The sequence below is a fragment of the Mus caroli genome, unplaced genomic scaffold (assembly GCF_978045245.1).
Source record: "Mus caroli unplaced genomic scaffold, Mus_caroli_1 scaffold_7, whole genome shotgun sequence".
Lineage (NCBI taxonomy): Eukaryota > Metazoa > Chordata > Mammalia > Rodentia > Muridae > Mus > Mus caroli.
In genome coordinates this window covers 127,791,216-127,815,702 of record NW_028227262.1, presented here as the reverse complement: position 1 = coordinate 127,815,702, position 24,487 = coordinate 127,791,216, and the positions used below count along the sequence as shown (strand labels likewise).

Genomic DNA, 24,487 nt, shown 5'->3' with positions numbered 1-24,487 from the left:
GCGGACTGTACTGGCTAATTTTGCATCAACTTGACACAGGCTGGAGCTATCACAGAGAAAGGAGCTTCAGTTGGGGAAATGCCTCCATGAGATACAACTGTAAGGCATTTTCTCAATTAGTGATCAAGGGAGGAGGTCTCCTTGTGGGTGGGACAATCTCTGGGCTGGTAGTCTTGGGTTCTATAAGAGAGCAGGCTGAGCAAGCCAAAGCAAGCAAGCCAGTAAAGAACATCCCTCCATGGCCCTGTATCAGCTCGTTTTCTTACCTGCTTGAGTTCCAGTCCTGACTTCCTTGGTGATGAACAGCAGTGTGGAAGTGTAAGCTGAGTAAACCCTTTCCTCCCCAACTTGCTTCTTGGTCATGATGTTCATGCAGGAATAGAAACCCTGACTAAAACACGGATTCTTAGAATTTGATTGTCAGTCACAGTTAGAGTCCAAATGAAGAAACTCACGTGTGAATGGCAAAATCATGAAATCCCAAGCTGCCAAAACAGCAACAGGTCAGTCTAGAGCAGTGCTTCTCAACCTGTGGGTCACGACCCCCTTTAGGGTCACAAGTCAAATATCCTGAATATCAAATATTACCATTACAGTACAGTAGCAAAATTATAGTTATGAAAATACCAGGGAATAACGTTATGGTTGGGGGTCACCACCACATGAGGGTCACAGAATTAAGAGGGAGAGAAGCACTGGTCCAGATGATAGCAGCAAAAGTATGAATTGAACCACACAAATTTTGTTACAAACAAATATTCCATTGGAACAAAGCTAAGAAGTCATGAGCTTTGGAGACCTGCATTCATGAACAAACATGTGGCAGCTGAGTACAGTGAGGCCGTTATCTTCAAGTCAAAACTTCCAACCAGCATTAACTCGATCTCAATCAAGTTAACCAGTTCTCCCACAACCCTTTCTACAAGTTAACTTTTAACAGGACTTTGTGTGGGTAGGGATTCTCCCTTTGTTTCACAGACTAGATTCAAATTTGAAATCCACTTCCCTTAGCCTTCTGAGTGCCTGGATTACAGGTAAGTGCTGTCATGGCCTGCTGTCTCTGAGGCTAGAAAAGTCCAAGAGCATATCAAATAACTATCGTTGTACTTTTCAACGAGGTCTCTAGGTACTCACTGTCTCTCAAAACGACTTAGCCCAGCGTGAAGTTTCCTGGTGTCAATTTAGCTTGATGGCTATGTTTTTGCTATCACATCTGCACTACGGCTACACAGACGGCTACAACTCTATTTACAATGGATAAGTTTAAGAATAGAGGCATCTGGAGAGTACTAAAGAATCTCTTCTATGTTCTCTTCTAACATTAAAGGGAGATCTGTAAACAGGAGTGGCAGAGTCAGGTAGTCATTTTCCTCCAGGTTGCCGAGCAAAAGAACCCAAAGTAACTGAGAACACACACCACAGCCAGGGATGTGACCTAAAGATGAGCTGGAGGGAATCACTCTTCCGTTTAAAAGCTTCAGACTGTCTCTTATACATGTGACATTCAGGGCTGTCAGTCTTTAACCCATTCCTCCCACAGCCCACCTCAGCTATACCTGGTATACTGTGACACACATGCACCCTGATCCTTGCCACCAACAACTTCTTTTTTTATCTTTTATTAATTTTTAAATTTTATTTAGTCTTTTTTTACAGTCCAGATTTTATTCCCCTTTGACTGTTCCACATCCTATACTTCTCCCCCCCACACACACCCCAGTCTCCACAAGGATGTCCCCACCCCCTACCCCCCACCCCACCAGACCTCTCCACACCTGGGACCTCCAGTCTCTTGAAGGTTAGGTGCATCTGCTCTGACTGAGTCCAGACCCAGAAGTCCTCTGCTGTATATGTGCTGGGGGCCTCATATCAGCTGGTGTATGCTGCCTGGTTGGTGGTCCAGTGTCAGAGATCTCGGGACTCCAGGTTAGTGTCACTAGACTTGCTCTCCTTTTAGCTTCTCAAAAGTGCCCTGCTCCCTGCAAGGGCCCTGGCACCCTTGCCTCTGCCCACTGTTTCAGCTCAGACACATCCTTAGGTGCTTTTACTGAATGCCCTCCACCGAATGAGACAATTGTTCATCACAATTCTTTCCAAGTGCTTTTAATTAGGTAGAAGAAGTTCATGGAATTAAAATATTCTAATTATAAACAGCAAGTGTCTAATTGTTCCATTTTCTTCAGTCTGTGCTTCAAACTCAGAAGTAATGCAAAAACCTAAACAGAACTTAAAATTGTGAAATATTTAAAGAGGGTGTTACCTGAGAGAGACCCTGAAATTATTCATAGCTCTACTTAGTTAGAATAACTCTTAACTCATCAAGTATCATCTAACAAAAATCCCTATTTTCTTGAACATACAGTTACTACAGTGTCTTCACGGGTGCAATCATTTTAAGCTAAAGTGTAGTTTGCAAGCTCTAACGTTTTTAAGACCAAAGTAATGACAATCTATAGAAAATAAAAGAATGGCCATTTATCTTAGAGTAATACTGTGTGTTGCTTAGAAGAGAGGTACAACTAAATTATTTAAATAAAATGCAAATCACTTACTCTTGTCATTTAAACTGCTAAGTTCCATCTTAACATACAGGAACATATAACAATAGCTTGTTACCTCTTTTTATCTGACAAAGAATAAAGGCACCTTCATTCCCATCTTTAAACAATTAAATTTTTAAATGGCTTTGCATTCATATTACTTAGTAATCAATATCATTGGCCATTACACAGTTTGTCTAAGAGGTTTATCTGAAAATTAGTTTTTTCATTGATCTACATGATTTAATTTTCTCATGTTTTACCTGCATGATTGGCCCTGGTTTTAAGACTCTGTGAAATACAAGTGGTTTCTCTCAAGTCATTTAAGAGCTATGTGATTTTAAATGACTAGCTCCCACTTGATGTTTGCCAAAGAAATTCAGAAAAGAAGCAATCTGACGCAAATGAGAGAACAAAAACAATTCACAATTATTGCCTTCCTCAACCCAACAGGACATGAAGCAGGCGAACACATTCAAAGGTGGGGAGACGAGGTGGCACCACACGCACACTAGTTTTAAACTTTGCACACCCTCAGAGCCATCCCTGTAGGCTTATCTCTAACCGAAAGGCTCTCAAACATAATGGAAGCAGTAAGGAACAAAGTCCAGGGTGCTTGCTATGACAGGACACAGAGGACTAGCACACATGTCATAAGGTCAAAACAGGAGCCATCTACTCTTCTATCTCTGAAGCAATCAGAGGGGCCAATGAGCACTCACATTCTTCTCTCAAAGGCCCAAGACCAAGGCTGTGAGTCTCAGGCACTTTTCTTGGGGGTCTAACCTCTGGTACTACTTTTATTTTCAGGTATGTCTGCTTACATGCTTCCTTGGAACATAATTGTAGACACAGACACCAGCACCGCTTAAGGATCAGAAACAGTCCAAGAACAGGCCATGGGTTCTTGTAGGAGTGTAACACACAACCATGCTTCTAATTGCCCTGAATGTGAGTCATTTCATCCCGCACTGGGAATGCTCACTGGCTCTCGTTCTAGGTAGTGGCTCTCTAGAATTTACAGGAATAGAAATGCAGGCAGTCCTGCAGAGGCTTCCCAGCTACACTCCCTTCACCTTATTCTCTCAGTTCTGCACAGCCATAACAAATGCTTCAGCCTGCCAAGCGCCATCATGACTCTTCATCTGTCTCTCTGTTTGTTGTGGTTCTACACTGCACCCCTCTCCACCTGAAAAATCCCAGAGCACTTTCGATACCCAGCAGAGTCACCCTCCTTTGAACAAATTTTGACGGGGGGGGGGGGTGGGGGGTCACAGCTCCTGATTTAAGACTCACACAGTAACTTATTCATAGATTTAATATGTGAATTAAGTTAAATTCTATCCTTCTGCCCCTTTCATCTTTGCCTCTGAAATGACGATTCCAGGCTGCAAACTTGGTGCATGTGATTAAGGACGAAAAGGAGAGAAGAGGACAATGGGAAAGAGGGAAAAAGAAAAAAGAACCTGCCTGATCCTTTAACCTGATTACAGAGAGTAACTGTGTTAAAATGTCTTAGTCAAAAGTAAAGATGATGGTTTTAAAAGATGAGGTGGGTAGAGTAATAGACAATGAAGAGCTAGGCATTAAAGAAGCATGGCCCACATAGTCCATCCATTGTATTATCACAGTACCTTGTGATGAAGCATGCCTGGGCTATGCACACAGACTGTATTTCAATGCTAACCTCAGCATGGCAAGCTGTGTATCTTCAGGCACGCGACTTTTCCTCTTCCATAATGAGCCTATCCAAAGCCTGCCATCATGCATATTTTCTGAGAAGGGAAGGGTAAAACTTGATGCATGGAGCGCATGTGGAAATGAGCCAGGGGACCTCAATTTAGAAGTAAAGTTTTCAACCCAAAACTCCAAACAAGGTTAAAATAAATTCTACCTAGTAGTTCCTTTTAACTTGATAACTTATGAGTGGCTTTGTAACTATAAAATATACAACTGCCTAAGAGAAAATTTTAAACCAAGGGCTTGTAGAAAATTGATTACTGCATATATAGTGTTTTTATATTCTGTTTTTGTTTTTGAGACAGTGTTTCTGTGTAGCTCACTCCATAGACGTAGCTGGACTCAAACTCAGAGATCCACCTCTGCCTCCCAAGTGCTTGGATTAAAGATGTGTGCCACCACCACCCTGCTTTATAATATTATAAACAATGCCATTGAGGAACAGAAACCACGCCCCACCCACCCACCCCCCTCGGAGACTGTTGAAGATCTCTTTGATTTCCAGGAAAGAAGTTGTTCAGAACCCGTTCAATCACTGCATATTTTAAGGAAGTGTTTGAAATGCTCCCACAACCTTAAATTGCCTCATGCAAATTATTTGCAATGAAGAAGCTCATAAATAACCTTCCTTAAATGAGTCCACAGGTCCTCCCAGGTCTGCCAGCTTTCTGACCAGCCCCTGACTGGCAGTCAGGTGCTGTCAAGGAGGCAGAAACATTAGCCTTCCATGGCGCACGACGATCTGATGGCTGATGGCTGCATTCAGCTGGTGTTGACTCTGTAAGTGTGCGTGTCTGGTGGTGTGTTTACATTCCCCCTGAGCTGAAACAGCTTCGCTAATGCCTGCCTCAATAGTGGAACAGAACTGCAATAACAAATGAATTTCATTTAGTCTACCGCTAAAGCCTTGGGCGGTACCTATCTACAGCTTAAAACCAATTTCCATTTAGCTTCAATTTCTCTTTGAAAGATTGAAGGAATTTGTGCTCCTGAAATTACTTTGAAAACCAGTGCATGTCCAAGTTTCTTTTCCCAATTATTTCTGACCTATGAGAAAATGAAAATGTTCTCATTGTAATTAGAATTTAATTACTCTTAATCTCTTCATGGGAATATGTGTTTCTGGGGCTGGAAAGATAACTCCATGGTTAAGAACACTTGCTGCTCTTATAGGGGAGCTGTATTTGGTTCCAAGCACCCAAAGGAAAGCTAAGGACTGTTTGTAACTCCAGTTCCAGGGGCTCCAATGACCTCTTATGACCTTTGCGGGCACCAGGCACTCACATGGTACATATGTACTGGGTACATATGTACTGGGTGTCAAACAATTATACAAATAAAAACAGAGCTTTTGAAAAAGGAATAAGATGTGTTCTTATTCTATGAGAGTTTCATACTTATTAAGGTCAAACCTATGGCTCAGTTGTAGCATGTCTGGTACATGCTGGGTTTTATCTCCAGCACCAGAAACAGAGAGGAGAATCGTATGTTATTGGAGTAACATGGCCAGATTCATTAAAAAAAATACAGAATGCTGATTTAAATCTCACATAAATGATGAATAACACCTTGGTACATGTATATTCTGAACGTTTCACATGGTATACTCACATAAAAGCATTATCCATTACTTATCTCAACTTTAATTGTACATTTTGTGTCTTACTTGGCATCTTAAATTCAGCGTTTTAGCCCTTTGCATCTATAAGTCAATTATTCAAGACAAGGGTCATATTAATGATAATTCATTCATCAGAAAGTTTTAGTAGGTAGCCTGTTTGCATATAGACAATTAGTTTTAATTTGGTTTAGTGTCTTTCTTAGGGGTGGGGCACGGCAGGGGTAGCTTGCTTACACGGATATCTTTGAAAGGAGACCCTGCAACTATTTTTTTAAACTGGACTCTTGGATAACGGCACTTGTACTTTACTTGAATGGCACTGCAGTTCCACTGAAGGCACTATTTTCAGGACCACTCAAAAGACACACCAGCTTTCAAAACATAACAAATTGTTTTGGAAAAAAAATAAAACAAAGCAAAAATAGCTTTTCACATTAATCTGGTTTCTAAGTCTTAACACTGAAATCAGTCCTTGTACAGAGAAACAGACAAATTGGAGGAACTCAGGGTGCATAGTGCATCCTTAAATATTTTTACCTAAAATTAAAAAAAAAATGAGCCTCCCTTTTCCCCCAACTAGGATAAAAGGCAAAGAAACATAAAAGAGGAAGCTCTGAGGATTCCTTCCCAAGTATTTACCTAACAGCGTCACATTCTCCACTGACTTGACTCCCCCTAATCAAGCCCTCCACTTTTTAATCTAAGCCTCCAAACAGCAGAGCTCAGCATCCTTCAATTCCCCCTCTCTCTCCCAGGGACCATCTTAGACTGATGTGCCTCTCTCTCTCTCTCTCTCTTGCTCTCTCTCTCTCTCTCTCTTGCTCTCTCTCTCTCTGTCTCTCTCTCTCTCTCTCTCTCTCTCTCTCTCTCTCTCTCTCTCTCTCTCTCTCTCTCTCACACACACACACACACACACACACACACACACACACCACTCTAGTTTCATGCCCATGCTTGTGTTTAATAAACGTTTATTAAAAGAATGGGAAAGATGAATGGTTACTCAAAAAGTATGGTAGTTTCGACTAATTTTACATAATAAGAAACTTTTCGCTGGAATTCCAAGTTAGAGAAAAGGTCCATGGAGAATTGGCCTTGGCAATCAAAATCAGTGAGGTCTGTCTGAATCACAGCCACGATCCTCACCCTTCAGTGACCTTGGTCTGGTTACTGTGTTCTCCAGGCCTCATTTAACATTTAGTTGTCCCGTATTATTGCCGCCATGTTTGAAGTCAGCAATCACATCCAAAATGTTTTACAAGCTGCAACACACATTACATGAAACTCAGGAAAACTCGGTGTTTATAAAGTAAAATATGAAACAGAAAAATATAAGTCATCTAAATTGGGTTGCTGTGGTCTGAGCAGCAGATTCTTTGATAGCGATGCAGAATCATTGAAGTTGCTTGACATCTCTGCAGTTTCAATTCCTCATGTAAATTATTTGACAATAGTAGTACCTATGTCATTAGAGTTGTGGTGAAAATAAGGCCGATCAATTCATGCAAGAATCTTCATATAACTCATCGAGTAAGATTCTTCAGTGTCTGGCATGAGAAGTATCTTAAAAATGTTACCTAGTACTTTTCTCTTGGTTGTCAATATTATTCCAGGAGATAACATTTCAGATAAAGTTTAGCAGGAATGGTAATAGCTAAGCAAAAGTATTAAGAGAAGAATTCTTAAAGAGATAGCAAGAATAAAAGCAGAGAAAACGAGAAGAAAATATGTCCAGAGGTCAAAAAATACACCTTAACTAGACAATAAGGAAGTAGGTAAAAGAGCTAAAACTGGCAGACGAAGGCTTGGCTACAGAAGGGCTTGATGCAAGTTCCAGATGCCGGTTAAACTTCACTACCCAATAGGGAGGCTATCAAAGTCTTAGAGCATAGCAAGAGTACTATAGTCATGGTGTATTGACTTAACCAAACTACACTGGGTTAGAGCAGGCAATAGTAGAGGCAGAGAACTAGACGTCCTGAGGGCTTGTGCATGAGCCATTCAAATAAGAACAGCAAAGGAGGCTGAATTCCTGAGGTTGCAGAACCAGGACCCATAGGAACTGGCTAGGGCAGGAGGAACCCAATGAGGATGCTAGGGGATACACTGCTTGAGGAATACCCGATACATATTAGTTGTAAGTGATGGACCATGGGAAGTTGAGAGCACAGTTTCTTTTTACCATTGGAGAAGCTGGGTTTGAGTCTAGACAGAGCAAGGTCTAGAAGCTTTCTGAGAATAGAGAAGTTATCATGAGAATGGAGACTGGATTGACAAAGATGGTCAAAAGAAAGAGGACCCAAGATGGAGGTGGCACCTATGGGCTCAGAGAGCAGCTATAGCCTGAAGCTATCTCATGAATAAAGAACACCCAACAAACAACAAAAGGGAGAGGAGACAGAAGGGCCAATAGTTTGATGTGCTCAACATCACCACTGTGACGCTGAGCTGATGCTTCGGGATGAGCTTGGCGCTATTCCTCTCTGCCCTCAGAGTAACCAGTGCAAACCTTACTCGAGGTCTTATCAAATAAAATTAGTGAAATTGTCCATCTATCATGTGCACTATTCTGATGGCAAAAACGTAGTACAGACATGCTCGATAAGCATTAAAAGAAAGAATGAATTTACAAGTTAATATCAATAGGCCCTCAGTCCTTTTGTGTTTTTATGTGTGTGTCCTGTTTTATAAGGCCTTTTCCTATACCACAAATCACACACTCATTCTCAAATTCGTGTTTTGTCCTACATCGAGTAGCAGGTCAAGTTACTCCACTGGCTTCTTTTGCTACCGTTCAAAGAGCTTAATGGAACCCATAAGTGGTTTCTATGATGTGTTCTCACAAGTTCTTGTGGTTCCATAATATTCCTGAGCCCGCCTCACCTCGTACCACTTTCCAGAGGCCATCCAGAGTAAAAGTTGGCAGGAAGTAGAAAATACCAAGCATGCTGAAACTGGTTATAAAAGAAACTGGTCTTGAAAGATCATTGTAGCATTGTGGTTTTTAAGAAGGCTGCTGAGATTTTCTTGACTTCGAAATATATTTGCACAGTATTCAGATTATAGGAGACTTTATAAAGTCATTCACATGAAATCTTTTATTATTATTATTATTATTATTATTATTTTCTTATTTTTTTCAGACTAATTTTATATGTGTGAGTCGCTGTCTTCAGACATACCCGAAGAAGGCATCGAATCCCATTAAAGATGGTTGTGAGCCACCATATGGTTGCTGGGAACTGAACTCAAGACCTTTGGAAGAGCAGTCAGTGCACTTAACCACTGAGCCATCTCTCCATCCCATTCACATGAATTCTTAAACTTACCCAAGTGTTTTAGAAGCATCATGAGATCTGAATCCTATCTTCCTTTTTCTATGTGCCTACATGTGCACAAAGATGCTGGACACATTTTTCCATTCTCCTAATATGGTTTATTTGTTACAGTTTTGGGTTTTTTTTTTCCCCGTTTGCCAACCTGGCAGTTACTCTCCATGAAACCTATAGATAATTTAACCAAGGTTGTTCCTATGACATTTAAAGCTTCATTCTACTTCACACCAAGAGTCTGTTTGAATTGGCATCGACGGCCTGGCAAACATAGATATGAGCAAGCTGGCTGCAGAAAGCCAATCTGTACTCATTCCTCACTGACCTCAGGTTCAGTGACGTCATGTTGGTAACTTGAAATCAGCAACGCTAGGAGTGTGTTCCCTATGGAAATACCCAAGGTACTAAAAGAAAGTCGACCCTTTATCTGCCCAGGAATCCACTTTACCAACAAACTACTCATTTTAGACCTACTACCAAGAAAGGAACATAGCGGATGATCTCATTCTCCTAGTGTCTCACATGGCTGCAACTTACAGGTTAGCAAGCTCACTGTCTGGGGGCACTGGGAAGCCACTGTCTCTGTTCTAGAAATCTTCGTGTAAACTATTCTAATCGACTCTCATTCTTAATTTTAAAAGCTTAGCAGTTTTTGTTTTTAAGATTAATTCTAGTAGCTGAAGAAGTAAAATCAATTTAAGAAGTATTTCAGTACAACTCTTTCAGAGGACTGTTTTTTTAACACAACAGTAACTGAGATTAAAGAGACCCAGACTCTCTTGTGTCCACCAGACCATAGATAGCAGCACTGGGATTACAATTTACCTTCCACGTCATCTCACAACCTAAGTTTTAAAGATGCAATTTCCATTATGACATCTCAACTCTGATCTTGAAGGGAAGAAGTTCTATGCCAGTAAAAAAATTCTTTTAAAGCAAAAATGTCAAAGCCGAACCAGAGTGAAAGGATTACATAGCATACGTATGTCCCTCCCTCATCATGTGAGCATAGCAAATATGTGTACCAAAATCATCTTCTAGGAAATGAAAGTGCCCTTCTTACAAGATGCTGCATAGTGACCACCTTTTAGAGTTATTACTATAGTTATGGACTCACAACACTGCATCATCACACGATGCTTTAAGTATGATAAAGAGAAGTTATAAACACTGTACCCATGCAAGAAGCAACAGATTTCTTTTCACCGTTCCACAGTATCCCAGCATTCCCACGATGATAAGGAAACAGCAGACAGCAATCATGACTGGGTGAACCACTGGGAAGTAAGTTAAGATGACCGCTTCTTCTACCCTAAGAGAGGAAGATCATATCAGAAGATAAATCAAACGTTATCAAAATGATCAAACCACGCCCAGACCCCAGACACTGAGCAAATGCTACTGAGAGCTCCAGCTCTCCAAATTGGCATCCTTCAAAAGCTGGTGGCTTTTATGGCTATTTTTCAGAATCACTCTGCTTTGTGTCTGTTTGTGTGACTTACGTTTGTTTTAGTTTTGTGGCATTTTTTAGTAAGTGGTAGCATTTCTAATGCAACATGTTTTACATCTAGGCTCCAAAGCCCCAGCCTAAGTCAATTCCACGAGGTGCTAACTGGGAGGAACTGCCCTCTTCTCTGAGCTTGGAGTCTGCACAGCACTTCTCCTCTCCCTGCTAACGAATCATTTTCTGGTGTGAAGAAAACAGTAGTGCATCGGGGATGTGAGGCATAATCACACAGAAGGTAAAGAGAGGACTTGTTGCTAGGACATACGTAGTCATTAACCAGAGCCTGGCATAGTGGTGATGATAAAACATAGCCATTACTCAGTGCTTATAACCTCTGTTGTATTAAGGGCTTTACAGAAACATTTCTTCTCACTTGATCCTGGCCATGATTCAGAGTGGTATATATTGCATCAGAGATGAGGATAAGCCAGACAACTGGTGTGTTACTAAGTCCATAAATGTCCATGTCCTTGTACTGTTACCTACTGCCCTGCAGGAATAACTGATGGCATTCCTTAAGGAGAATGTGGGGGGAAACGTAAATATAGAAAGTAAGTTTCTACAGTGCAGGAAAAACTGTTCTACAGGATGGTGGAGGAGAACCCCCCAATGAACAGCTCAGAGCAAAGATCTTTAAACACGTGGATCCAGAGAGAGAAATTGAAAGAATTCAATAGGCAATATTAAAGCCTACCTTGTTTCTGCAGTTAAAGTCAAAACATTATTCAGGTAGTCCCTCATCCAAGCCGAAACTGCCAAGACACTGATGGACATTAACTAAAGAGAAGAAAGAAACAAACTTGTTACCAGAGACGTCTGCAGCATTCACTTCAAGATGAACAACCTTAAATGGAGGATTTGTTACATAATTTTCATGTTTTTCCTAATAACATATTGGATTTCTATTGAATTTTATTAGTACCATAAATATCTGGCTACTCCATTTAGTAATTATATATACCCACTAAATAGAATACCTATATACAGGATAAAAACAAGTGACCTCGTAAGTTGGTGACTTCAAGTTCAATGCAGAAATTCCCAAGAATAATTCAATTTGCAAATGTATGAGACGAACCTAAATCTATCATCTATAAAAGCAAAATGGCAATTAGATGTGGCTACTGAACAATTGCATGTCATTAAAAGGATCACAGGAGCTACCAAAAAGATTCTACTGACTAAAATTCAAACAAAGAGAACATTAGAATAATAGCAATAGCGATGACTATAATGGTTTGAAACATCACTATGTTCCAAAATCAGTGTGGCCATTATAGCATGGCGGACTCTCAGATCATTATTCAGGATGAATAATGACAAGAATAAATTGACATGAATCTCTTATTTATTTTTATTCTATTTTTCCTGTATGGTGTAAAGGCAGAACCAAAGACCGAGTGAGATTTTAATAGCAGAATTCCTAGTCAGGCATGCAGCCATTATGTAATGCAGGCACACCATTTAACATGTCCGGAAATATTGAAGCTATACAGGAAATTCCTCAGTGCCAGACAAAATTAGCAGATCACAGATTCTCAGTCTTGTCTGTACACTGGAGTCACCTAGGTCTCAAACAAATCCTGAGCCCACAATAGACCTTGGAGTAGCAACAGTGTGTCAGTCCTGCTATATTCACAATCCATTGGCAGTGCTGAGGACCACTGCAGCAGCAAAAGGCTGAGAGACGTGTATAAAATGGAAAGATCGGACTGCAGATACCAGACCCAACCACCCTTCCAGTTCAATAAAGGAGGCAATCAGACACTGTAGGTCTCGTGGTTTGAGCAATCAGCTGTACCCAGAAATGTGTGTGTGTGTGTGTGTGTGTGTACATGTGATAAAAACAAGTGACCTCTTAAGTTTATATATATATATATATATATATATATATATATATATAGTGCTTTTGCCAAAAATTCAAACTTGAACCCAATTAAACGTCCAACTGGATCAGTTTATGGGAATGAAATGCAAGGTACAGCTTTAACTACCACTTCTGGGATTCACTAAATAAAATCAAGAACATGAGATTATTTCACAAGACAAACAAGCTTGTTCAATTTTTTTAAAAGAGTAGTGAATACTGAAATAAAAATTTTAAAAAGGAAAGGAAATGCTGTTAAAGATTAAAAGGAATTCAAGAGATTGTCCAATGTAATATAATGGCCTGCTTTGAACCCTGATTTAAACAAATCAATTGCAAAAAAGTAAATAAATAAAAATTAAAAAAAAATATTTGCAGACAGCCAGAGAAGAACTAGACTATTATTTTAGGCCTGAATACAAACTCAATTTATTTTTAAAGATCCCTTACCTTGTAGAGACCTATGGTGAATTGTGGACAAACTTGAAGGACAGCTAGCTACAAGGCAGTGATTAATAACCATGCCCTGAGCTGAGAGTGGAGCTGGCCATGCTGGTGACTACTGACACTGGGCAACGAGGAAATGGAGATTAATCACAGCCCTTTCAAGGTGAAATTACTTTTAAAATTCCCATAACTCAAAAGTGCAAGGGAAAAATAAAACACCTAAAACACAGTGATAATGATTCTGCCCAGAAACCTTTTCTAAAAAATAATTAAAATTTCCTCTCACCCCTCCAACTTATTCTCGTCTTTCTTAGCCCATTCCCAACCCTGAGTCTTCACTGTGTATAACTAATTCATAGTGGTTGTCACTAGACACAGTTCTTGCTCTTATAGCAAAAAGAAAGTTGGCTCCTAAATTCTGAAGACTTCCCTATCTTATCTGAAATCTTTTCAAAAACGTGTCTTTGTTTTTTAAAAACATAGTATAACTCTCAAGGGATTCAATATAACCTGACTTGTAGCATTTCTGGCAGTTTGATGAACATCAGTAACTTTGATGTTAACGCTGACAGGGTGGTTTTCTAAGATGGGCATGAGTCTGAGGTGATGCAGACACTGACTGCAAACCAGGCTTTCTAGATAAAACCTCCAAGGAGAGCCCATGTGCGCCCATCTGTGAAGAAGGTCTCTCTGCTGGGGGGCTGGGAAGTGAATTCAACATCCCTTCATTTATTCACAAAGATGCCCCACAGGCTTCGTCTCCCATCTCCATGACCATCTGCTGGTGTCAAAGGGAGAGAATAGATCACGAATTTACATTATTGAAATAAAGAACCTATCATCGTTCTACTTAACAATAAATGATCTTGCTATCTCCACCCTTGACTTTCCTTCTTTTCTCTTTTTAATCATTTTGAGCACTTCCTACCATGCATTTTGATTGTATCCACCCTTCCTCTCACCCCTCCAACTTATCCTTGTGCTTCTTAGCTCATTTTCTGAGTCTTCATTGTGCATAACTGATTCATAGTGGTTGTCACCAGACATAGTTCTTTCCCTTTTGGCAAAAAAAAAGAAAGAGGAAAACAAGAAAAAATTCATTTGTTTTGAACTGTATGTTTCAAGACACTTGTTAATGTCAGGATGAATAAAGCCTTGGCTTTGAAGTCATTATTTCTTTCTAAGCATATACATTGATCATGGCCAGGTACTGCACTATGTACCAGAGACGGGAACGAGAAGTAGCTGACACTATCTCCATGATGCAGTTCTCTAAGGGAAGAGGACATACACTGCCATCATCGGAAGTGTGAATGCGTAACTGCAGGCTGTACTAAGTACAGGAGAGAATAACTCCTTTCAGGCTGTCTGTCTCACAAGGTCAAAGGGACTTCTCTATGGCAGCTGGGATGTGAAGAGCAAAGTCAAGTTAATTAGGAGGGAAAGGATAAAAAGGATTTTCCAGTCAGAAGGAAAAGCAAAGGTTGCAGAGGGGAAGGCAGCATGGCATGTTCGGGGCAGGGGAACGGCTCCTAGGAATGCACAGCTGGGCAAGGAAACTTGTCTTTGAAGCTGCCTAAACGTATATGTCCTTGACCGCGTGCAAACAACAGAAAGCCACTGAACTCTGAACTCCAACTAGGAACCTAAGCTCTGCACCTTTGCAGCTTATAACTTTTGGTACGACATTTGGTTTTTACTTAACCTCGGTTGCTTTTTTTTTCACCTTTAAACCATCATTAAAAAAAAACTCTATAGAAGATTCTTATGATGAAGTAAAGCCAAATATATTACCTGTTATTACCATGTGTCACATTTAACCCGAGAGTTTCTCTTAATGCGTCTCAGTGTAAACTGTTTCTAAATCAGTTCAGACGTGGGATTATCTGATATGGAAAGGACTATCAAGTGAACTCTGCGCAGAGCTACTGGCCAGCCATTCTCCATCTTAGCATGTCTAAAACGGGTCCTAGCTCCACTTTTCTCCAAGCCTTTTGTCACCCCTCACAGTGTTTACAAGCCTAGTGAATGGAGTAATGAACCCTTCAATCACATCGACTGGCAGCTTGGCAGACAGCCTGAACCTCTCCCTCTTTTTCTGCTGGACATTTAATTAGTTTTGAATCCTTCTCCTGGTTCCTGAGAGAGGCATCTGGCAAGTCCCTCCCCATTTCCTGCTACTTCAGGCTAGTTCAAGCCCCCATCCTCTCTTGTCAGGATGTAGCAATCATCTTCATGAGATATCTCTCCAGCTCATAGACTCCACCTCCACAGTGCAGAATCAAGCCTGCATCAGCATGTAGCCGTCCTCATGCTATTTCCCAACCTCTATTTCCTCCTCCCTCACCTCCTTCCTAGAGAATAAAGTGTAATAGCCCGAGGAGGTCACACAAGGCCCTCTTACTCATTCTTTAATCTACCCTCCAATCCTGTTTGCTGCCAGCTCCTTCCCGTAGTTGAATAATGATGGAAGTCCTTGCAAAGGGCACATTCACAACTCCCAAGCTCCCATGTCTGCTTCTGCGTGTGGCCTCTGCTGAAACACCACCCTTCCCAGGCCTTCCAGTCCTCAGGAGCAAAGAAACCTCCACATCTCCTTGGACACCAGCCCAAACATCAGCTAGAGTGGAAAGATTGTCTCCAGTCTCCCTCCTGACCCACAGCACTTGTGAATGCTCTCTGCACAGTCCTTGGGGAGCCTCTACCTCATTTCCTGTTTGATTCTACCCAGTAAAAGAATCTTACTTTGTAGTAAGATCTAATACCTACCAGTTAGGCAACTGGGTGGGAAGGTTTTCTACACTCCATGCAAGCTGAGATCTTTAGCAAAATCATATGCTTTAACGGGAACTCAATTTCACCTTGCTGGAAATGTTCTGTAGGGGCATGCTGGCTGAATGGCAATGGAATAATATACAATAAAGGTTAGAAACAAATACAGGGGTGCTTTAAACTATCAACTTTGCATTCTACACCATCGCACTGTGTTCTCCTAAGAGGTGTCTACCAAATGTGGAGCTGTACCTGGAGCACAAATCGAAATAAATATCAACTGGAAGCTTTCTACCACGGTAAGCAAGCAGCTTTGAAAAAGAATGGCCTAAATGCTTGGAAACCATCTCATTTTCAAAGAGCGGCTTTACACTGAGGCTAAGATGCTGGAACCAGGTGGCACAAATGGAACCAGGCTATATTGAGACACCAAAATGAGACTGAATCAGTCCAATAAGTCTTCCTGATATTATGTAACCTAGGAACATAACTTACAAGAAAAACTCACACTCCAAACCACTGAATTTTTTGTGGATTATCAAAATTAGTTTTTGGTTGCTTTAAATTTGTATTTCCCATTTTTGACCAAGCTATACATATTTATGGGGTATATCATATTCGAATTTATGAATTTGCCACATATGGATCAAAGTGGGGACATAATTATTCACCAGATATTTCTGACTTCCAGTACTATCATAGACTATCTAACCATCAAAAAATATGTAGAAAATAACACGTGAAATGCATTTGACATCTGCTACAACTTGTCTTGTGAAGTGCTTAGAAAAAAATGCTACCTCTCAACAAATAATTAAAAATATGAATATTGCTCTATTTAGAGCATGGTCTAGTTTCTCCTGAATCTAACTGTGTGTGTAGGGCAATGATACATCAAGTTGTTTTGTAAATCAGAACTGTGTGTGTCCACATTTTCTTAGTTGTGTTAAGACACATACATGTATGGTTTTCACAAACTTGGTCATTGTTAAAAGCAAATCTTTTAAAACCTTCAACTGTTTACATAAATAGGTCTCAGAAAATGCCAGTGGCTGGGATCCTCTTCAAGAATGACAGACGTCTAAAACTATCCTTCTGAACTTTCCTTTGATCTGTTGGCAAGGATAGGATGTCAGTGAGGTCTAGATCTTACTTATACTTCTGTCTCCACAAAGAGAACTCCAACAAAAGAAGACAGGTTTTCGGAAGCTCATCTACTCATCTTGAAAACACTGAGACTGAAGTAAGAGCTTTACTTCTTTAAGAACTGACTTTTTACTTAGTTAAAAGTAAAATAAATTCTTGTTGGTGTGGAGGCCAAAGCTACACGTTCCCCTGGTACTTCTGCCACCACCCTGCATGCCTGCCACCTTCCCTTATAGGAGTAGATGGGAAAGACGGAGAATAAACACATAGCACAATTCACCAACATCTTGAAAGAATAGACAATGGTAACAATGGCCAGAACAGGTTGAGAAATTACCTATGGGCATAATTTAAGCTCAGATTCTATTCATTAGAAGTGGCTTTATCAGCAGCATCTGGAATAACAGTTTAGAATAAGAGTTTTCATATATCATCATCTTTCCCACATACTGTGACTCTCCTTCCCTAAACTGGAGAGACTCACTTTAAGTCTCTCATGATTAGTGGAGACTTCTTCATTCTCAGAATCACACTGGTTTCCAATGAATGAGTACAGTCATGAGATAAAGGTGGGATGCTTCATTCGGCACTACTGTCTGGGTCAGCTGCAGTCAACTCTACTGTCCCACTGTCCTAGCTTGGGGTTAATCATTGAATGAAGACAGGAGGATGAGCAAGGAACCCAATGTTCCTATCTGTGGTAGGAAAGGATAAAATTCAGAATCTTCCATCTAATCCGAAAACACCCTCTAATGAGGTACACAGCGACTTAAGCCTGTGACAGCTGAAACATGGTGCATTTTAAAAAGACTAGTTTTGCCTTAATAAATTTTTTTCATAATAGAAATTTATGGCTAAGAGAGCTAAAAAAAATTAGAGGGCTTTTCACCACAACTTAGAAAGAGTTAAAAAAAAAAATCTCAAATGCTATTCATAGTATAAAGAGGAAAATAGTGATTTAAGTGGTATTTTAATGTGACAAAATAACTTTTTAGGGTTTTTATGGTAGAAAAACATCTCACTACAGATGCTGATGGCCAGAGAACAGAAGGAAAATTCCTTCCATGCCCCCTGTTGCTTCGTCTACCCCCAACCCATTGCTAAATTATGAACGAGATGTTCTGCTCACCCGTGGTATACAAGCACCAATGACACTCACTGCTAGATGAAAACATAAACATACAGAATAAACACTACAGGAAGGGTAGCACGCTTTTAGACTTGTAAATACACATTTCGTGAAATATGAAGTATTTGCCACTTTTACAAACTCTCAAACTAGTCATACCTACTCCTCTTTCTAATAACAGACACATGTCACCTAAGTATATCACTTCTAAAAGAGAAGAAATCTTTCAGATCTTCCAGTCACGTAACACATCTTTTGAAAGACGAAGAATGCGATGCTTCAGTTAAGGAGAATAGGCCCCATGCTGCCATCTTGGGCATCAAGGAGCGTCATCTGAAACAAAGGGCCTCTCAGCAGCAAAGATCCAGCATCATCACTCGGTTTCGCGCTGCTCCTCACACAACACAACACTCACGAAGCGCTAGAAGCTAGAATAGATGGCTTGTCCCCTTGCAACTGCAGCAGGGTCAAGCATCTTTATACTGTGGGAGACACTCAGCAGATGTCACATCAGAGTCACAGCTCGGCAGGAATGAAGAGAACACAGAGCGCTGGGGTCTGAGGACTTGTTGGTTGTTTGCTCTTAAACACACCCTCACCTCATACTTACAAAACTTAAAGACTCAAGATCTACCCATTTCCTTAAAGATTTTTCAATTTCAAGGATAGAAGCAAAAACGACATGGGCTATGTTTTCCCAATTAGAATGTATTGTTCTCTTCTGCAGGAAAAGAAAGAAAAGAGGCCTCACTGGGCTTGCGAAGGGGATTATTGAAATAAACATATTCATATATGTGCATTTAAAAGGCAAAGAGTAGAAGGTTCGACTTTCAAGCTCTATGGGTAACAAGGGAAGGTGTGTCAACTTGCAAACGAGAGAGAGAGAGAGAGAGAGAGAGAGAGAGAGAGAGAGAGAGAGAGAGAGAGAGAGGAAGGAAGGATCAGGATGTGAAGTCTGATTTAGAAAATAACAATGCAGATTCCTTATGTGTTTGTCCCACTTATAATTCCAATGAGAATTAGAAGTCAGCACTTGTTCCTGCTGGTGTAGAAAGGGAATGGCTCAGACGAACTGTATGACAGACCAACCCCATTAACATGTTGAGAGCTAAGGATGTAACTCAAGCGGCCCCCGTACTTCTCTGGCCTGTCCAAGACCCTCAGTTCCATCCCAGCACACATATGCACACACACATTCGAGCACACACACAGGGAAGCTGAACCCGAAGTTTAGCGGCATGCTTAGGTAACTCTCCATGCACGCTATAGACCGAGAGGCCAGCTCTAAAGGGCTGGGAATGAGCAGGTGGACAGGGAATCCTTCCCTAGTGAGGATGCTTACTTGACATCACTTCGAATACATTCAGCACAGTTCCTGACAGTATCACTTCTCTACATATGGATAAATAAGCAAAACTGGGCTTGGAGTTCCTGGTCTGATGCTCATGAGCAGAACTCATCTGAGCACTGCTTAATCTATAAAAGGAGGGAATGAAAAAGAAAGCTCTTTTCTGGGGCTGTGGGGAGAGCTGGAAACAGATGCCTTGGAGCAGGCCCCGCAAGGGGCCTTAAAGCTGCTCTGAGTTGAAAGGATTTTGCTTTCTCTCTGAAGATATTTGCCCTGGTGTCCCAAAGTTAGAATAGTCACTTCATGAGATTTTATCAACTACTTCAGTAACCTTTGTTGTGGTTGTTTATCTGCTGTGTGCTTTTCTTTTTGAAACAAAGTTTCACTTTGTATCCAAGAACTGGCCTAGACCTCATTCCCAAACCAGGCAGGCCTTGAACTTACAGCAATTCTGAATCAGCCATCCTTATAGGAATCATTGTTATACAAGGATTGCAAACATAGGCCATCATGCTCGGCCCCGTGGATATTTTTAACTGAATGAAAATTTTAAAAATCTTAGGGCTGGCACTACACATCAGTCCAAAACAACTTGTCTAATATTTGTGTTCAATACTTTGACTCCACATACAGGTGGAAGAAGGGTGTTCACTCCACAAAGTCATCTTGTGATGTTCACCCACAGGCCATAGTTTGGGCAGACCTACATGTGCATCACATATGCACACACACACACACACACACCTCAGACATGCATATACGCATGCACACACACATTTTAAAAAATATTAAAGTTCATATGGAAAAGGAAATTATAATCAAGACAGAAAATGTTGGAGCTATGAAAGGACATATACTCATCTACAAAAAAAAATTATAAAAATGTGGTTCACTACTACACAACAACAGATAAAATCAACAAGCACAAGGGCAAACCTCAATAAGAACAAAATGGATAAAGGATATAAAGCACAAAAGGAAATGCATCAAAAATATATGTAAGCATATAAGCAGGTAGTCATGCTTATTGGTACTGAGAGATGCAAAAGAATAAAGAAATAATAACATAAGACTTTAAATCTTCAGATTGGCCAAAATTGAAAAGCACAGTATTCCTGGTGGAAAAGATACTTTCAAACAAATGATATTGTCTATGGATGTCTTTGTTTTTAAACTACAGAATGTTACTGGGTCAACACCACTTCTAATCAGGGCAATAGTAATTACCACTCCTGCTGCCAGGAATCGTAGCAATCCACTTCCTGTTTGTCTCCTTGAGATTATCAAGATTGTGGTAGCTGCACTGGCCACGGGGCTTCTAAACAGCACTATGTGCCATTGTTGGGAATGTTCACAACAGCTCTAAAAAATACCTGTCTTAAAGACTAGAAAACCAAAGCACTAAATTTACCTGGTAAATACATACGAACCACCTAAGAGCTATTTTGTATTCTACTGTTTGATTGATGTGGGCTACATTTTGCTGTTGTGTTTCTGCTGTCAACACATACCTTTTGGTATAAAGAATATATAAGCAATGCATGTGAATGTGACTAGACACACGTGGGTAGTGATAAGGACATGTTATCTCTGTCTAAACCGAATTAAAATATAGAGGGAGCATACTGGATTGTTACAGATGAGATAATGGGGAGAGCTAGACACAGAGGGTGGCAATCTAGATAAACACACAAATCAGAACACACACCCTCATAGACAGAAGTTGAAGGACAGGATAGCAATAAAAGAATAACATTTTGCAATTCGGGTAGCACGAAGAGGCCTGCAAATGTTTAAGAGAGGGGTAGTTCTTCAAGCAAATTTAATTATTACAGGGAGCAATGTTTTTGCAGAATGATTTGAATTTCCCCCAATGTTTGACCTTTTTTAATTGAATGACAAAAGAACTTATTAATGAGGAGGTTCGGACGTGCATAAAGGCTGTGTGTTAAAGACATCATCTAGGTGCAAGAGTACTGAGTTCCGTCCCTGGGCGCACCACCACTGGAATAGCTGGCCTTTGCCATGCCATTTAACTTGCTCTCAATTTCCTGATTTACAAAGAAAAGGAAGTTCAACAAGGCCTTCCATAAAGATCCCTTTAGTGTGAAAGTGTAACAAGGCGATCACTGAGAAGAAGATGTAGGCAAGTGAAAATTAGCAGTAAGGGTAATATCTATGCATTTTAGAAGAAACAGAGTTCAAAGTCTCAAAACCTGCTAGCTAAGTAGGTAAGTTAATGAGCAACTTTCAAATGTGCCCTGTTAGAATTATGAGGCACTGTAACATCAATGAGTGATTTTTCTGTTTGCAAATGGTGAGTGTAATTACTCAATGCTTAACTTTTTCAGATTAAGTTTTAAAAGTTGTCCTTTTAGACAGTGCTCAAATGACTTATTAAAGACTTAATTTGTCCTCTTAGAATGCTGTCAATCCAAAAGGAGCAATTTAACAAAAATATCCTCCTCTAGAGACTAGCTGTAATAGCTGTCAGGAAATAAGGGGGCTAGCCAATGCCAGACAGACCAGAAATAAATATACTGCATACTAAAATTTCCAACAGGAAACGTGGAATATAAATTATTAAAGGAACACAAAAATGGCACAAGAGAACTTGCTTAAGTATGACAACCTTCTGAAGTAACATTCATAATTTTAATACTCGTATTTCCATAAGCATTATAAATAATACTACACTAACACTTGGTGAAAACTTGGATAGAAAACACCAAAAGTCACTAACTCATGCAGTGTAATTTCCGTGGGCTTTTAAATTGTATGTATTTTGTTTCCTTAAATGGGTGTGTTTTTTTTTTCTAAAATATATATAAAATTCCTCAAACATTCCCAACTTAGAAATAGTTATAAGAAAACCACCTTTTGGACTATATGGAATTCCCTTTAAAAACCCATCCAGACTTTTGGTAAGATATCTAGGTGTGACTCCTTCCAAAGATATATTAAAAGTAGTTGCCCCAACAAGTTTTTATAGGCTGTGGTGGTGACCTAAAGAAAAAATGTAAGGCTTGCACAGTTATCTAAAATTCCTGCAAACTAGCGGTTCCGGAGTAGTCTGTCATAGTCTCTTATCTTCCAGTACAAGCACGTGCACTTATTTATATCCTTAGATTAGCTTCATGTTACTTGGCACTTGTATACAGGAGCGGCTTTTTTTTTTCTAATTACAGATGGAACTTGAGCTAGATCAAAGGTATTCTAAGAAGGTCAATTTTTACTTCTCTGACCAACAGAGGATGTGATCTCACGCCGTTAATTAACGCTGAGCCAATGCCCGTTGGCGCCTTATCTGGTAGTTGAGAAAACTGAGTCTAGCCATCCCCACCCGCTGGGATAGTAGGACTGGTAGGCTTACCCAAAAGAGCAGGTTGAGGGCGTAGAGCAAGCAGCGCAAACACTTCACGGAATCTTCTCTGGCCATTGTGAGTCTTGGGAGGGAGAAGCCCCATCCTCTCACCACATTCTACTGGTCCAGGCAGAGCCCCAGCGATCTGCAGGGGCGGGCACAGCAGAGAACTACCTTCACAAATGAACCCCTCTGCCAGCGGGGTACCCAGGATCCCCAAGCCTAGTTTATTTCAGACGTCCTCTCATCGAAACTCATTTGTTAAAGTCTTAAAGGGAATAAAACTCCCAAAAGTCCTCACATGGCATCGGATAACACCTGCTGCCAAGAGAAAAGGTTAACTCTCTGGATGAATGTACAGTAAACTAGTTTTCCCAGGGGACCAGTGGCATGGCCCTTGAGAGTTTCGTTGCTGTCTCCTGGGGGACAGCTTTGTGTCTCTGGAAATGCCACAGGCTCCATCCAGTTCTATCCCTATCCCCAAGGACGGACACATACACCTCGACCTCTCGGAGCACAGGAATGCCCTTCTCTGGGCAGCTCCTGGGCCCTACCTCCGTGCTCCCACCCCACCACCGGGTCGCACAGCTCGGGTGTGAACTCGGGAGCCACTGGGGGCGCAGCACAGAGCTGGGATCCCGCCCGGTGACTAGGGTTTCTTTGGAAGAACGTGAGAAATGCAGTTTGTCCTCCGGGAATAATGGATGAGCCTGGGGCGGGATGGCGGGGAGGAGAAATTGGGGAGTCAGGGCCGGTGCGGCAGTACCCAAGCCGGACCGGTCATCATTCACTACCACCCCCGCCCCCCGGACGCGCAACCTCGGGGTCCCGCGTGCCGCCGCGACACTAAGGTCCCCGCCGCCCGCAGAGCACAAAGCCTGCGCGGTCAGGCAAAGTCACCGCGGCCGCACGCCCCCGGCAGGACGCACAGCGCAGGGCAGAAGCCACTCCGGCAGGCGGCAGGGACCGCGGGCAGGAGAGATGTGGGACTTGTGGCCACTCACCGTTCGAGCTGCGCTCCTGCCGGGGAACAGTCGGGGACACACAGCAGACACTCATCCGGGCAGGGACGCTCCTCCCGGAGAGCCAAAGGGATGCATCGGCGCCAGCAGCAGACGCTTCCTTGTCTTCCTCCCTCCAACCGTCGGCGTCGCTAACTCCTGGGAAAAAGGAAAAAAAAAAAAAAAAAAAAAAAAAAAAAGTCCCGGGCAGCAGACGCTGGAAAGTCTCTGCTAAGCCACCTCCCAACGCCGCTGTCCCTCCCAAGTCCTCGCCAAGTCCGGACAAGGCAGCAGCGGCAGCCAGGGCCAGCTGCACAAACTCTCAGCGCATGCTCGGCCGCTGGCTGCCGGGTTGGGTCCTAGTGGGTGTTTCTCGTCCCTCTCACCCAGAGTGACACCCCAGAGAGATTCTTCACCTCTGCGAGATAGAATGCCGGAGAGATTAAAAACCTGCAAAACTAGGAAGAGTCCTTGCAGCACACCCCTTTAAAATGGTACCGTCGTGGGAATGGAGGGTGGGTTATAAGGAAGCAGGCTTTTTATTATATGAAAATATTTGTGTTTGAGAAGGGGGGCCACCGGCGGCCCAACCCAATTCCTGCAATGAGAGACGAGTTTTCAGGACCTTTGTGGAGCCGCCTCCGGTAACTTGTCATTAATGTCCTGCCCTGTG

At 41.4% G+C, this 24,487-nt stretch overlaps 1 protein-coding gene across 2 annotated transcripts in view; it reads right to left on the bottom strand.

Annotated features, from left to right (window-relative positions):
• Window positions 1-24,487, bottom strand: part of Tspan12 (tetraspanin 12) — a 104,119-nt gene that overhangs the window by 48,806 nt on the left and 30,826 nt on the right. The window contains exons 1-5 of one of the 2 annotated variants that reach the window (XM_021165685.2): window positions 24,231-24,373; window positions 23,818-23,973; window positions 22,823-22,958; window positions 11,435-11,517; window positions 10,410-10,545 (exon numbers count right to left, since the gene is read on the bottom strand). In XM_021165685.2, the coding sequence (XP_021021344.1) occupies window positions 10,410-10,545; window positions 11,435-11,517; window positions 22,823-22,888 (285 nt within the window). In that variant the 5' untranslated portion in view covers window positions 22,889-22,958; window positions 23,818-23,973; window positions 24,231-24,373. Of the gene's footprint in view, window positions 1-10,409; window positions 10,546-11,434; window positions 11,518-22,822; window positions 22,959-23,817; window positions 23,974-24,230; window positions 24,374-24,487 lie in introns of those variants that run through there. The other variant, XM_021165686.3, reaches the window with a different exon arrangement.